Raw genomic sequence first — 17,012 nt, 5'->3', positions numbered from 1 at the left:
TGGACATTAAGGCATAATTATGTGTGTATTTGACCGTTCAAGGGCAATAAGCTAAGAAATATAATAACACATTTCGGTATGCACGCGCGAGTGCTGACAGGCGGCAAACGCATGCACAGAATCCGCAGCCAGTCGATCAGTGTGTCAGAGCCGAATTGAGTTTGTGTAGCCTATACAGCGTTTTTTTTTTCAACTCTTTTTTTAGTGCTATCAGGCATATCATACTTTTTATTTGTCATTCATCCATGTCGCGTAACCGCTTCGCCGCTCCTTGGCACGGATGTGAGACGACCGGTGAGAAACATTCACTTTTGCTTATGCACAGACCACATAGCCTACTGTGGATGCACATTGCAAAACGGTCTCGTGAAAATAATGCATTACAGCTTTTAGAGATTAGGAATTAGGGATAATTCAATTAAATAATATTATTTATTTTTATGATTAAAATAATTTTTTGCGATTATTTTGCAGTGAAATTACGAATTATGCAGGATCGCAAAAAAATCTGACATTTTGTTGATTTTGCGTTGTATTAAGCAATCGTGGAATCGCGAAAAACTGGAGGGACTGAAATATTGTTGCCATCCATGAATTTTCAGTTCTATTGTTTCAGTTCTAAGAAAAGCAGAAAAAAAGTAAAGCACTTTATAGTTGTTTTTTTTTTTTTTTCAGATGCCCAATTACTGTCAATAAAAACAAAGACTGTTATTAATGACTATTCTGTTTTTTCAGTTTGTTATTTGCCTAATAAATGGCAATAACATTTTAAACACGTTTTTGATAGATTCCTAAAATATTTGTGTTCTCTCTTTATTATGACAGGTAGTACTGTATGTTTTCATAGCATTCAATTGGCACATTTGTTTGAAGTATATTGGGCAGGGTGTGAAATAGTATGTTTTTTGTCAAAAAAAAAAAAAAAAAAAATCAAAATAATAGTTAGTTGCAGCCCTAATATCAAGTATTAGAATAGGAATATATCATATTGGAGAGTTTTACTATGCTGACTGTCGTTACCAAACACGACGCGCTGTTTGAGTGCTGAACAGAGAAATTGTTGACAGCTGCAGCGGAGGGAAGACGAGTTTCCTTGAACTTAAATTTAATGAAGTACATAGTTTTCTGTCCCTCATGTGAAGCTATGGAATGCCTTTAGATGACTTTGAATATAGTGCACGAATACTTAATTGAAGCTAGTCTATTTTTTGCTCTATGAATCCCATTTTTGCCGTATAAAAGAGTGCAATTATCAATTGGATATTTAAATATCATGACAGGCCTAATTTACCTTTAATTTTGAGACTGTGGTGGGACAAATTAGAATGTGGCGAGCCGCCACAGTCTAGTTAATGTATGGGAAACACTGCTTTAGGTTTGTTGACTGGAACTGATCAAAACAGACATAAATGAATTTACCTTTTCCCTCCCAAGAACCGCAGGATGGCTCGCCGACCTGTAAGAAAATGTTTAATTTTTATTTAGGTTTCACAGTGTCTGGTCATTATAATAATAATAATAATAATAATAATAATAATAATAATAATGATAATAATAAAAAAAAACCTTCATTACCAGATCTTTTTGTGAAAAGAACATTTCTATATTGTTGGTAAGGTTGGAGATATTGGCTCTCATCGTTACTCCATAAACCTCATTGTTCAAAACACTCTGATTTTTAGTTTGATTCTAAATCAGAAAACATACATGAAGCAAATCAAACAGAAAAGTGTGAATACAATAGATTGCTTTGGTTAAAAGAATAGTTAACTGAAAAAAATGTCTCATATGCTGTTATATATTTTCATTGGACATCACATTATACATTATACTCATTACACACATATTTGTCACGATGGAAAAGAGCTGTGTAAATACATTACAAAAATTCTACTTATAATAAATATAACAGAGTATAATTAAGACAGAATTGTAATTTTTGGGTGAATTATCCCTTAAACATTCCTTAAAATGCTCAAAGAAAGAATTTTTACATTTTACCTTGTTTCCCATATTATTGAACCGTAGAACTCCAAGAAATGCATTTCCTTTGTTTTCTAAACGTGATTTACTAAAGGCCTCCTTGGAAATCTTTACAGACCAAAAAAAGTTTCTATTCGGGACACTTTGACAATCAACAACCTGTGAAAAGAAGAATTAACATTGATTAATGAAGAATCCTAGCCCAGGTGACACTAAACTTTTTCAGGCCTTACGTTGATAATCTTTGTATCTGAAGCGTAGCATATGTCTTTGGTTTCTGTGGTGTTGTCTTGTATTTGGAGAATACCAATAGCGTTCCCTATGACAAGCCCTGCATCCCTTGTGTTGTTGTTTTTCATCTGCTCCATCAGATTATCCAAATCCTCCAAGGCATCCCTGCAAAACCAGTTTAATCACTTGGCATTCTGTAATAGTTTCTTGAAGTCACTGGCAACCGCATACTTACGATGCTTTAGAGGGATCAACAACTCCATCCTCGTCTTCTAAACCAGCTTTATTGTACGTTATCTCATGTGGTTCCAGAGCAGCACTGTTTTTGCAGGTCACACACATCCAATTATTGTCTTTTAAACTCAGAATGTATGTGCTTCTTTCTTCTTCAACACAGAAATAAATAATGGATTTTAATTTAATTGTGCAATAATTAAATCTCAAAGATAATTTCACATATCAGGTGTTATTTAGATATCTATAAACATCGTAGTTTCAGCATTATACAATTTAGATGCTTATTCATCATAGTTCACATTTATCAATAACATATAAATTGCTTTTTCACTAAAGAAATATGCTGTCAGTTTATATGTTCAGTGTTTCCCACAGGATTTTGTGAGACTGTGGTGGCTGGACATCGGTCCCTGTAGGGGGGTCCGGGGGAATGCCCCCCCCCACCCCCCCACCCCCGGAGGAAAATTATTGTACATTTTAATTTTAATTGCATGAATCTGGTGTATTCTGAGACCAAAATTTAAGTTATTAGATCAATGAAGAAACTTGTTCTCTTGTAAACAACAGTTTTGTGCTTTAAAAGTAATTTATTTATTGGTGATGGTAGGGCACATTAGTCACGTACACAACATATAGTAGGCTAAATGATAGATCATAAGTGGTCAAACATGTAGAGTATACATTTAAACCATTAAAAATATGTAGCAAAAGAGGTTACCTTTGTTGAATTAATTTATTAGTGGGGGCCTTTATCTATACATCTGTGTTTGTGCAACTAATGGTAACTCTTTGACAATCCAGAATGCACTAAACACAATACTTTATTATAGAGAAAAACAACAAATGATTAAAAATATATAATCATAAGCTGACCAATAAATAAATAAAAACTAGGTGACTATATAATTCAGCAGCAAAAATTATGCTGGCCTAATTCTTGAAAAAAACTCTGCACAGTAATTTTATAAAATCCAAATGTTAATAAAAAGTTTAAAATTACTATTTGTATTACGAAATGAAAAAAATATATATTTATATTAGATTTATATTTATGTGTAAAAATTATACGTATTTATATTAATGTAAGATTAAAAGACATTTATTTTAAATGTATTGTGCAGATTTTTAATGGGGCAACAAGCTATAGATACGACAGAACAAAATAGGCTATTAATAATCTTTCAGTGTGCAAAACCATGATAATGTGAAACGCTTCAAAACAGCAGCACAAACCGCTTATGCGCATCCCGGGTGCAGAATGATGTGCTTGAAGCAATATCGTGTCAGAGCGCGCAGTTGCGCTGCGCATTGAAAAGTTCATGGCACAAAGAGATTCGCCTGTGTATATCTACGTCTAAGTTAACAGTTTATTAATCATATGTTTCTTCTCACTTTTATATTCCAGTTATCGTGCGTGTGACGCGAATTCATAGTCCTTGTGTTGTGTGATCTAACAGACACCCTGTAGCCAGTATGATGACATCATTCAGAAACGGCAATAAACTCCAGCAAGAAGTAATTTTATGCAAATCCACAGTCCTTCATCTACATATCAAGTATTATAATGGGAATATATCATATTGGACAGTTTTACCGTGCGTGCTGCTGACTGCCGTTACCGAACACGACGCGCTGTGAGAATGATTGACAGCTGCAGCGGAGGGAAGACGAGTTTCCGTGAACTTAAATTTAACGATGCACATATTCTTCAGACCCTCACATGAAGCTATGAAATGGCTTCAGGTGAGTTTGAATATAGTGCACGAAAACTTAATTGGTGCTGGTCTATTTCTTTTGCTCTATGACTCCCACTTTTGCCATAAGAAAGAGCACAATTATCAGACGGCTATTTAAATATCGCGACAAGCCTAATTTCCGTTTCATTTTGAGACTGTGGCGGGACAAATTAGAATGTGGCGTGCCGCCACAGTCTCGTCAATGTATGGGAAACACTGCATGTTGTACTAAATTTATTTAGATATTGAAATCAAACTTTAATGGGTGTGAAACTGAAAGGTAGTTTATAAATCTTGAGTCACACTTACCTCTGCATGTATGATTGTCATATATAGCATTTCTACATCTCTCTTCAGGATCAACAGGAGGGAAACAATCTCAAGAGACCAGGATACATAATTGAACATAATTATCGAATCCAGGGCCGTGCACACTGCACAGCCATTTTGTGGGGCAGTGGCCCAAACCAAAACAAATTACCCAGTTACAAATATCCAGTTAAATGAGAAGACAGCACATGCTAGACCTTCACTTTGACTCTTTTGAGTTGACTCTGTATTTGTATTATCTTAATATAGAAAATGAATAACAAACCTTTTACAATAATATTGTGAATACAATTGTTAAGCTTAGTGCTAATTCAATTAATGTTGTTGTAATTACTCTTTCATTTAAATTTAATGTCTATCTATCTTCTTATCACACTCTAGCATACGTACTCCTTTACTGTCAGACAGTTTAACAGTCTTACCTGACTCATGCTCAGTGGGCTCCCCATCACTCTCTGAGTCTTCCTCTGGCTCTGAATGGAAATATTCGACATTTAATTTAATATACAGCATAAATCTATATTATAAACTAAGATACAACTCATTTAGAACTTTTATAAATATGACCTTTTTTTAAATTATGCATATTATTATTATGGTCTTAATAAAATATTTTAAATATGATATATGTTGTACATTACTAGTATCAACTTAGACCGGTGGTCTCAAACTGCCAGCCCGCGGGCCATTTACGGCCCGCCCTCCCCCTCCACCCGGCCCACAACTGATCTCTAAAATAAAACATGATCCGTCCCACTAAATAATAATAATAATTATTATTATTATTATTCTCTAGTTGTCTCATACCATATTCCATATTCAAAAGAATGACATAATTCTATTAAAAAAAGCAAAAAAAAAAAAAAGCGCGCAGGCAGATTTGATGAGAGCTGGTTCGGGGCTTTCGTAATTTATTTGTTGTTTGGCTGTGCGAATTAAATATTTTTTTTTCCAAACCAAAAAGGAAAGTGGATGAGGAACATAGACAGTTTCAAGAAAGTTGGATATTGCAGTATTTTTTCGTGAAGTTTAATGGAAACGCTACCTGTCTGATATGCAAAGAAAAGTCGCCGTTCTAAGGGGCCATTTACATATCGTAGGGCTGCACGATTTGGAGAAAAAATCTAATTGTGATTTTTCTGGTTAAAATTGTGATTTGTGATTTAAAATGCGATTTTATAAAACAAATGAAAAAAAAAAATTATAAACTTGTTTTGCTTGTTTGTAGGGATGGACAATTTGGCCCGAAATTTTGTGCTAATATATTATTTTGACTAATTATTTTTATTATTATTATTATCATTATTGCTAAATAAAAATATTAAACCAAATAAGAAATATTACTGTTGTAATAACTTTCATTATTAAAGTATTTGACATTTAGTATTTAATTATAAATATAACTATAATAACTAGAAAATAATATTTAAAACTTGTATGACAAAATGTGGGGTAACCTGTTAACATGCAAGCAGTATGTCTATAAATCATTAGAAAGGTCTAAGGATTTATTATCAAATATTATATTATTATGATAAAAATCTTAATTATTTCTTTATTTTTGTCAGGAGGTATGCAAAATCAAAAATGGAGTCCATGTATTTAATATGAACTACATGCCTCTTATGCATCCACTGTGGAAAAAAACCCTGTACACTTATGTACGCTGGAGAAAAACATATTGATTATATGTTTCCCACAAAGTTCTTTAGAGAGAGGAATTATTTTTCCTATTTTTACCCTGAATAGGATTGAGTGAGCTTTACTTGGTGCTAAACATGTCTGTTTCATACTGGACACCAGAGGGTGCCCTTAAGCAGATACTCCAAATATAAAATATAAATATAATAAACGCTATTCCAGGAATCCTCAATGGGCATCATGCTATTGCTGTGACTGAATAAAAAGAAGGTAGAAATGCTTTGATTGATTAAACATGATAAAATAAACAGACGACTACAACAATACATGGTTTATATTTTTCTTCAAGCCTTCCTGGGTATTTCCATAATAATATAGTATATTTATAATCCAATGCTAATCAAAATGCTATTTCAAACACTCAACTGACGTTATGAAGTGAGTTTGGAGTAAAAGCACATTAAATGTTGTCTTTTGTTAGAAAAGAAGTTCATAAAGTTTGTATATTTGACGTGTGTTGCTTTTATCTAATGCAGTGCTCTCAGATGGAGCGTCATTTACTACTGATCACAGAGCAGCTCTTGACTAACACGCTGTGTACATATTTATATAATTAAAAATTGCAGCCTTTGCAATGTCATAATCGCACTAAGCCAAATCGCGATTTCGATTACGTTTAATCATGCAGCCCTAATATATCGCGTCCAAAGCGCTTGCGCTTCCGTGGCGTCTGTCGTTGCTATGCAATAATGAACTGCCTTCTCCACAATGAGGAAGTTTCAGCAAAAGAATAATTGATTTCTAGTCCTTGCATTAGCTCTACTACTAGTTATATTTATGGAGATGAGAAATAAAAACCCGCCCTGTACAGCTTGGATCAGCTGAGCTTTCGATGTCGGTAAGGAAAGGCCGAAGCTCATCGGTTGGTTCTTGTCACATGACCTGCGGTGCGCTTGCGGCATTCTGAAAAGTTGAGATGTTTTCATCTCGCCGCAGCATAAAACGAGCGCGCCGCACCGCATGCTAATGTTGTTCCGCATGCATCGCTTCTGAGCGTGCTTGCCTAAATTTCAGTAAAAGCACTCGTGCAAGTCACGAGCGTCGATTTAAATCACCGAAACGCATCCGATGCTACCAATAAACGTGTGTGTGAGCAGATGCTGCCAGGTGTCTGGCAAGGAATAGAATAGTGTACAAATGTATTCAGGGATTGTATTTGTTCAGTACAGTGTTATTCAGTGCAAGATTTTGATGTTATTTAAGCTAAAATAAAGTAAGGGAAAATATTTGCACAAACTGTTAAAAACTAATACTGTATGTAACAATGATAGAGACACTGCTGTTTATATTTTTTAAGTATGGCAAAATATTTTAGTAATGAAATTTGAAGTAAATGAGAAATAATGGGACATTCTAAAACGCTTAACGTGAAAAAGGCTTAACGTGGCTTAATGTACTAAGACAGTGATTTTAACAGACCAAACTTACTAAATATCATTATAATAAAGTATACTATGTGCAAAAAAATCATATGAGCCCAAAATATGATCTTAACACGTTTTTGCACATAGTATACTTTATTAGCATGATATTTAGTAAGTTTGGTCTGTTAAAATCACTGTCTTAGTACATTAAGCCACGTTAAGCCTTTTCTTATAACGGTTTTCTATGGGAGAAAAAAGCTTAACGTGTTACACAACGCGTTAAGATCATATTTTGGGCTCATATGATTTTTTGCACATAGTATACTTTATTATAATGATATTTAGTGAGTTTGGTCTGTTAAAATCACTGTCTTAGTACATTAACGTTAAGCCTTTTCTTAACGGTTTTCTAGGAAAAAAAGCTTAACATGTTATAAAACGCGTTAAGATCATATTTTGGGCTCATCTGATTTTTTGCACATAGTATACTTTATTAGCATGATATTTAGTAAGTTTGGTCTGTTAAAATCACTGTCTTAGTACATTAAGCCACGTTAAGCCTTTTCTTATAACGGTTTTCTATGGGAGAAAAAAGCTTAACGTGTTATAAAACGTGTTAAGATCATATTTTGGGCTCATCTGATTTTTTGCACATAATAATCTTTATTAGCATGATATTTAGTGAGTTTGGTCTGTTAAAATCACTGTCTTAGTACATTAAGCCACGTTAAGCCTTTTCTTATAACGGTTTTCTATGGGAGAAAAAAGCTTAACGTGTTATAAAACGCGTTAAGATTATATTTTGGGCTCATATGATTTTTTGCACATAGTATACTTTATTATAATGATATTTAGTAAGTTTGGTCTGTTAAAATCACTGTCTTAGTACATTAAGCCACGTTAAGCCTTTTTCACATTAAGCGTTTTAGAATGTCCCGAAATAATGCAAAGGAAAGGAAATTTTCAGAAATGTTGCACTTTCTTGTGCTTGAATGTTAAAATGGCCCTCCTATGAGGTGTCAATCACAGCAACGGCCCCCAGCCAATTTGAGTTTGAGACCCCTGACTTAGACAATTGATTATAATGGGAAATATATAATAATTACTCTTTCATTTAAATTTAATGTCTATCTATCTTCTTATCACACTCTAGCATACGTACTCCTTTACTGTCAGACAGTTTAACAGTCTTACCTGACTCATGCTCAGTGGGCTCCCCATCACTCTCTGAGTCTTCCTCTGGCTCTGAATGGAAATATTCGACATTTAATTTAATATACAGCATAAATCTATATTATAAACTAAGATACAACTCATTTAGAACTTTTATAAATATGACCTTTTTTTAAATTATGCATATTATTATTATGGTCTTAATAAAATATTTTAAATATGATATATGTTGTACATTACTAGTATCAACTTAGACCGATGGTCTCAAACTGCCAGCCCGCGGGCCATTTACGGCCCGCCCTCCCCCTCCACCCGGCCCGCAACTGATCTCTAAAATAAAACATGATCCGTCCCACTAAATAATAATAATAATTATTATTATTATTATTCTCTAGTTGTCTCATACCATATTCAAAAGAATGACATAATTCTATTAAAAAAAGCAAAAAAAAAAAAAAAAAGCGCGCAGGCAGATTTGATGAGAGCTGGTTCGGGGCTTTCGTAATTTATTTGTTGTTTGGCTGTGCGAATTAAATTTTTTTTTTTCCAAACCAAAAAGGAAAGTGGATGAGGAACATAGACAGTTTCAAGAAAGTTGGATATTGCAGTATTTTTTCGTGAAGTTTAATGGAAACGCTACCTGTCTGATATGCAAAGAAAAGTCGCCGTTCTAAGGGGCCATTTACATATCGTAGGGCTGCACAATTTGGAGAAAAAATCTAATTGTGATTTTTCTGGTTAAAATTGTGATTTGTGATTTAAAATGCGATTTTATAAAACAAATGAAAAAAAAAAATTATAAACTTGTTTTGCTTGTTTGTAGGGATGGACAATTTGGCCCGAAATTTTGTGCTAATATATTATTTTGACTAATTATTTTTATTATTATTATTATTATCATTATTGCTAAATAAAAATATTAAACCAAATAAGAAATATTACTGTTGTAATAACTTTCATTATTAAAGTATTTGACATTAGTATTTAATTATAAATATAACTATAATAACTAGAAAATAATATTTAAAACTTGTATGACAAAATGTGGGGTAACCTGTTAACATGCAAGCAGTATGTCTATAAATCATTAGAAAGGTCTAAGGATTTATTATCAAATATTATATTATTATGATAAAAATCTCAATTATTTCTTTATTTTTGTCAGGAGGTATGCAAAATCAAAAATGGAGTCCATGTATTTAATATGAACTACATGCCTCTTATGCATCCACTGTGGAAAAAAACCCTGTACACTTATGTACGCTGGAGAAAAACATATTGATTATATGTTTCCCACAAAGTTCTTTAGAGAGAGGAATTATTTTTCCTATTTTTACCCTGAATAGGATTGAGTGAGCTTTACTTGGTGCTAAACATGTCTGTTTCATACTGGACACCAGAGGGTGCCCTTAAGCAGATACTCCAAATATAAAATATAAATATAATAAACGCTGTTCCAGGAATCCTCAATGGGCATCATGCTATTGCTGTGACTGAATAAAAAGAAGGTAGAAATGCTTTGATTGATTAAACATGATAAAATAAACAGACGACTACAACAATACATGGTTTATATTTTTCTTCAAGCCTTCTCGGGTATTTCCGTAATAATATAGTATATTTATAATCCAATGCTAATCAAAATGCTATTTCAAACACTCAACTGACGTTATGAAGTGAGTTTGGAGTAAAAGCACATTAAATGTTGTCTTTTGTTAGAAAAGAAGTTCATAAAGTTTGTATATTTGACGTGTGTTGCTTTTATCTAATGCAGTGCTCTCAGATGGAGCGTCATTTACTACTGATCACAGAGCAGCTCTTGACTAACACGCTGTGTACATATTTATATAATTAAAAATTGCAGCCTTTGCAATGTCATAATCGCACTAAGCCAAATCGCGATTTCGATTACGTTTAATCATGCAGCCCTAATATATCGCGTCCAAAGCGCTTGCGCTTCCGTGGCGTCTGTCGTTGCTATGCAATAATGAACTGCCTTCTCTACAATGAGGAAGTTTCAGCAAAAGAATAATTGATTTCTAGTCCTTGCATTAGCTCTACTACTAGTTATATTTATGGAGATGAGAAATAAAAACCCGCCCTGTACAGCTTGGATCAGCTGAGCTTTCGATGTCGGTAAGGAAAGGCCGAAGCTCATCGGTTGGTTCTTGTCACATGACCTGCGGTGCGCTTGCGGCATTCTGAAAAGTTGAGATGTTTTCATCTCGCCGCAGCATAAAACGAGCGCGCCGCACCGCATGCTAATGTTGTTCCGCATGCATCGCTTCTGAGCGTGCTTGCCTAAATTTCAGTAAAAGCACTCGTGCAAGTCACGAGCGTCGATTTAAATCACCGAAACGCATCCGATGCTACCAATAAACGTGTGTGTGAGCAGATGCTGCCAGGTGTCTGGCAAGGAATAGAATAGTGTACAAATGTATTCAGGGATTGTATTTGTTCAGTACAGTGTTATTCAGTGCAAGATTTTGATGTTATTTAAGCTAAAATAAAGTAAGGGAAAATATTTGCACAAACTGTTAAAAACTAATACTGTATGTAACAATGATAGAGACACTGCTGTTTATATTTTTTAAGTATGGCAAAAATATTTTAGTAATGAAATTTGAAGTAAATGAGAAATAATGCAAAGGAAAGGAAATTTTCAGAAATGTTGCACTTTCTTGTGCTTGAATGTTAAAATGGCCCTCCTATGAGGTGTCAATCGCAGCAACGGCCCCCAGCCAATTTGAGTTTGAGACCCCTGACTTAGACAATTGATTATAATGGGAAATATATAATAAAAATCTACATTTGACACCAAAAACGGTGCATTTGAATTTTAGGTGTGTGTCAGGCAGCCTTATCAGTGATGCACGAGATGCAATGATGTAAGAGGCGCTTTAATGTTTTTCTTAGCCTATCCAGTTGAATCCATTAGATGCGGCGCTTCTGCATTGCAGAAATAGAGAAGCTCAATGCAGAGAAGATCTAGGTTGCGTCAGAATGCATTTTCTGCACTGCTTTTCCATTGTAAACAAGCACTAGACGGACATCTTTGACCATTGCACTCTTGTCTCAAGAGAGCTGCATGTTTAGAAAGCCATGTAAAGTTAAAGTTTAACTTTTTAAAAGTTTTTTCTATTCTACTGCATCTCATGTTTTTAAACTCATAGTACTCTGTGTAATCGGCACTTTGGCTCTTTGTATTAAGCTATGGATTAATTCATGATGCTGTTTTGTTCATCAACTGTTTAGGCAATTTACGAAATTATATATGATTTATAAACTTGTTTAAACGATATGCGCATTTTTTGTACAGACAGTCATGTTATTTCATTGCTTTGAATAAACCATTTAATGCATTGTGGGAGGGGCTCTAGCCAGGTGCACTTAGGGCACTCCAAATCCTCTTTTGCTTGTTTAATGAAGAAAAAAATGGTCTGCGTGCCAGTGTGAGGCGGTTATATGTGTGCGCGCTTTGAGTGTGCCTGAGTGTCTTAGAGAGCGAGCAAGTGCTGAATGTTTTAAAAACACTTGAATGTTTAAACTGGCAAGACTTAAAAAGATGTGCAAATTATAATCTTTAATGACAATGCGATTCTGCCCCGCAAGTGTGACCATTTTGACAAGCCGTCTGTGAATTCACTTCTCACAGAAAGTTCTCAAATGACTGATTTGTAAAAAGTTATTTGATATTTAAAGATGTATGAAGTAGGGGTGTCCTCGACTATGGATTTACATAGTCGAATCCGATTCGAATCAGATTGCCTATATTCGACTGATAGTCGAATCATATATGTTTGGGGGGGTGGGGGTGATTTGAGCTTGAAAAACAGCAGTCCACTAGAGAGTGCGCACGGACTTTGAAAGGGCCGCGCGCTGAACTGTGCACGAGATGGAGCGGGACACGGAAAATGAAGTAGGCCTAAGGCCTATAGCCTACCCGCGGGCGTGGCTTAAGACAACTTTTATTTTCTTTCACACACAGCACAGAAAAACGTCTTTCTAATAAACCGACCAAACTGCCTGTCAAGTGATAGACGAAACTGACAATGATTTTATTTTTTTTAAACAAATGAAAGGCAATGTGGATAAACATTCACAGCCACGATGTATAGAACACTCTCAAAGATATAGAAGAAAACAAATAAAAACATTTTGGATCAATAAACCTTAAAATATATATAAAAATAACTGCAGATATACATTTCATATGTCGGCAAATCAAATTACATCGGCTAAACTGTCTGTGCAAGCAAGCTTTAACTCTACAGCGCAACATTGATGCACCAAAAAATTAAATTCATTTAATAAAAAAAAGTTATCTTTTTTTTTTATCAAACATTAATTTACAGAATTGAATTAGAACAGAAATATGATCGAGTCAAACTGCAAAATGCCTGAAGTGCAGGGGAACATATATTCAAAACACAAGCCACAAATAATTAAATTAGATAACCCGGAGTGATCAATAAATAAATTAAAATTAAAGAAATTATTAAAATAATGAAAGTATAGTCAGAATTGTCAACTTTGTCTTTTTAACTGCAGAGACAATAAACGCTGAACTGGAGTGGCAGTCTTTTTAGCTAAACATTCAAAAATCAAATTACATCCGTCTAAAATAGTTTGAAATCATTTGTAGCTAACCTACCTGCTTGAGAGAGAAAAATCCAGTCTTTCACGCGACCTGCCTGTGTCCGTCTTTTCAAATAGCGCGCTATAGTCAGCTCGTTGGCCGGCAGAAGTGCGCCGCAGTGTTTGTCGTTGAGTTGTATAGGACATGAGCTGTTGGCACAACTTGCATCATACGTTTTTTGGATCATCTTTTACCATTTCAAAGTGCATCCAATTGTACACTTTATCCAAGACATTGTTAAAGATTTAATCCCTGCCGCAAAGATGCTCCTCTGTCGGTCACGGATCATGGAAGTGAAACTTAAATCGGTCACAGGTTGGATTTATTCACGCACATTAAAAATATTTATTAAAAGCTTCTTTCTTTTCACGTTTTTATTTATAGTATTAACATAATAGGCTGTATATTAACCTATTGGGAAAGAACCAGTATGTCTATGTAAAATCAATATTGAGCGCGCCCATATCTCTTCTCATAACACCTTTGCGAAGATTCGACTGTGAGATTGGTAGTCGAATCAGGCTCCTCCTATCGAAGATTCGAATCGTCGACTATTCAGGGTCACCCCTAGTATGAAGTGTATCTTGCCTTCAGCATTATAATTATTTTACCCGCGCCAACAGAGATTGAGATGGCTCCGTTGCAAGCATGTCATACCAAACCTTTCTCGACAGGTGCGCAACTTTTTGCTTCAGCAGCATGAGATCAATTTCTGAGATCTGCAAATTGAGAGAACGCCGATTATTGGCCAATAGCGATCGGTAGCTGATCAATCGGAGCACCCCAAAGAAAACTACATTAAGTGATTATCATGTTACTTGCTTTTAATTTGACAAAGAACAAGTGTGGGATGAGGTCAGAAAAACTTCTGATGACAACACGGCTTACTGCGCACTGTGTTTTTACAATATTCAAACAACTGCAGTTTTTCATTCAGTGCAGTCAGATTTTCTAAAATTCTAATCATATTGTTGTTGAAAAAGGAAATTGATTCGAAAAATGAATTGAATAATATTAACATAAAATAGCCTAGTCTTATGCTTTCTTTTTGCCTCCACACACTGTTTTCTCTGCTTGTGTTCATCTGGCCGGTTTGCTCTTGCATGACAAGCTGCACATTCATCAGCGCAAACTCTGGGACGATAAACTTCTGGTCACTTCTTTTCTTTCGTATTTATTGCCAGGAGAATATAACACAGGAAAATTATATAAATAAATGTAATCACATCAAAAAAGGAAAAAAAGGAAGCACAGGCTCATTCCTATAGTGGCCTGTTACACCTGTCCTGTTAAATAACAAACTGTTCTGCCCTATTTGAAGAGATAAACAGAAATAGAAAACACTGTGAAAAAGGACAAAATCTTACCTTGATCGCTGCTGCTGCTGCCAATCTGACGGCAAATCATACCTAATGCCAATCCCACAGAAGTGAAGTGATTTGAATTATTACAACCCTCAGTAAATATAATTGACATTTGTCTAAAATAGTCTGTTATTGTTCAATGATCTGCTCTTCCAAACTCAGAGACTCGATGCTCACTCGAACAGCATTACCCCGAACAACTGAACATGCAAACTTCATCCAAACTTTGTGTTGTGTGTGTGTGTGTGTGAGTGTGTTAGGGTCATGAAAAACATGAATTTGTGAAAAGTGCATTTGTACTTATGTGGTGTGTGTGACGGTTATTGTAGATTTGGACCTTGGAAAGAAAAAAAAAAAGCAACAAAACTAAAATCTTCAACACTAACACTGTGTCTGTTTTAGGATGACACACACCTGATGGATTCGACTCAAACGTTGTTAGACAATTATCCTTTGGGAATATCCACAGCTTTATGCCTGCAAACGTCTCATTCATTCTGACTTCACATTGATCCCCATTGTTTGTTATGTTGAAACTGTATGTTTCGCACTGTCCTGAAATCATACATTTTTACATTTGTTGAAAAAAATACTCTTTAAAGAGCTTTGAACTCAAGAATGGTTTATAAATAAAAAAAATCACAGGTTTTACCCTGAGATGAGATGTTTAGTGTGACGTTCATGTGAGAATTCTTTTCAAGTGTACAATAAGATGATAGATATTCTGGATTTATATCGGGAAGAAAAACAGAAATTAAGTTTGTCACTCGTCACAAGTGCTTTCAGACAGTAAATATGTCGTATTCACACCTAGTCATAGTTAACAGTTTTACATCTACCTTGATCTTCTGGGGTACTTGTGTTCCAGAAGCATTTATCTGTCAAATTGACTTCAATTTTCAGCATTTGAGGTTCGTCTGAGCAGGCTGCACAAAAACAACATTTAAAGCCATTATGCAATAATGTATAACATGGCATAACACTCTATTTTAGATTTCAAAATTGATATGCCCACAGTCATGTTTTTTTTTTTAATCATGTTATTTTCTAATGTGCACCAAACAACATATTCACTGGCATTTATACCATGGTCTGTCTGAATACTTGATTTGAAGTAATGAACCTGACAGCTTAACCCTAAAAGGGGTGACGTGACATGGGTTATACAAACATTTGAGGGGCTGTGGGGCGAGGCAGGGAAAGTTTACGTCTCATTTCTTGGTTTCATGTTGAAAGGGTGTTTGTTGTCAGTTTAGATATATTATTGACTTTGTTCATAAATTTTTTGTTTCACTTACGGGCAGCATTTAAAACCAACATGACTACCTGTAGTGGGAAATCTACTAACCTTCTGATAAAAATTGATATATTTCACATATTTGCAATATTTGGAGGGGACTTGCATGTTTAAAAAGTTGTTGTTCAGTGTTAGCTTATTACGTTTATGTTGAAATTTTATGAATTAAATTTTTACATTTTTCATAATTCGTCTGTAAATGTTTGTATCACCCATGTCATGTAGCCCGTTTGGGGGTTTAAGTCAACTGAAAACAGAATGCTTGTTTGGCAATGCATATTACAACATTATAGCCAGATTTTTTAAACATTTATTCTCTCATAACTTAAACTAAACATTCTTTGTAAAATTCTGTTGAACAATAAGTATAATGCCTATTTATGAATATATTGTATAATGCTGTATAATATTTAATACGCAAATTTCTAGGCCCTATAAATTATTATTACGACCAAAACTTTGCTGAAAAACCTTTTTTTACATAATCTACTTCATGCCTTCTGCCCTCTGTTTGATAATTCATACTTTTTTTTTAATCAAGTAAAGTCTTTTTTGCTCAGAAATCTTTAATGATTTTTATAAAGTAAATGTAAGAAACATTTTATTGTATGGTGCTGCCCATTGTCCAAAATATTTATAAAACGATGTGGATTTTTTAAATAACGTATATCTTTCATGGGTTTTCTACTACATATTTCAGTAAGAGACATCATTTACGTTATGTTAAGCCACACAAGTCTTAATACCAGGGGTTCCCTTTAAAATTGTGAACTGCGTGGATTATTCCTTACATTTCTCTTTAGTTTGATAAATTTATTTTTTAAAGCAACATACTTATCTGGTGTGAAGCACAACAGACGATCATCAGCCACAGCAAATTCTGCTTTTGTCGAGACATAATTCCCAAAAACACCCTGATAGAGACACAAGAGTTTGATTTTGTTTTCTTCAGGCACT

At 34.5% G+C, this 17,012-nt stretch overlaps 1 protein-coding gene across 2 annotated transcripts in view; it reads right to left on the bottom strand.

The window, feature by feature from the left end:
• LOC125269236 (adhesion G-protein coupled receptor G4-like) overlaps positions 1–17,012 on the bottom strand; it is a 29,426-nt gene that overhangs the window by 11,310 nt on the left and 1,104 nt on the right. The window contains exons 2-14 of one of the 2 annotated variants that reach the window (XM_048192111.1): positions 16,890–16,969; positions 15,598–15,684; positions 15,411–15,482; positions 15,173–15,313; positions 14,762–14,803; positions 8,777–8,827; positions 4,940–4,990; positions 4,497–4,565; positions 2,450–2,600; positions 2,217–2,379; positions 2,002–2,142; positions 1,576–1,689; positions 1,420–1,456 (exon numbers count right to left, since the gene is read on the bottom strand). In XM_048192111.1, coding sequence (XP_048048068.1) covers positions 1,420–1,456; positions 1,576–1,689; positions 2,002–2,142; positions 2,217–2,379; positions 2,450–2,600; positions 4,497–4,565; positions 4,940–4,990; positions 8,777–8,827; positions 14,762–14,803; positions 15,173–15,313; positions 15,411–15,482; positions 15,598–15,684; positions 16,890–16,969 — 1,199 coding nt within the window. Of the gene's footprint in view, positions 1–1,419; positions 1,457–1,575; positions 1,690–2,001; positions 2,143–2,216; positions 2,380–2,449; positions 2,601–4,496; positions 4,566–4,939; positions 4,991–8,776; positions 8,828–14,761; positions 14,804–15,172; positions 15,314–15,410; positions 15,483–15,597; positions 15,685–16,889; positions 16,986–17,012 lie in introns of those variants that run through there. The other variant, XM_048192112.1, reaches the window with a different exon arrangement.

Source organism: Megalobrama amblycephala, linkage group LG5, assembly GCF_018812025.1.
Source record: "Megalobrama amblycephala isolate DHTTF-2021 linkage group LG5, ASM1881202v1, whole genome shotgun sequence".
NCBI lineage: Eukaryota > Metazoa > Chordata > Actinopteri > Cypriniformes > Xenocyprididae > Megalobrama > Megalobrama amblycephala.
The sequence above is the reverse complement of the archived record's forward strand: the minus strand, read 5'-3'. Positions and strand labels throughout refer to the sequence as shown.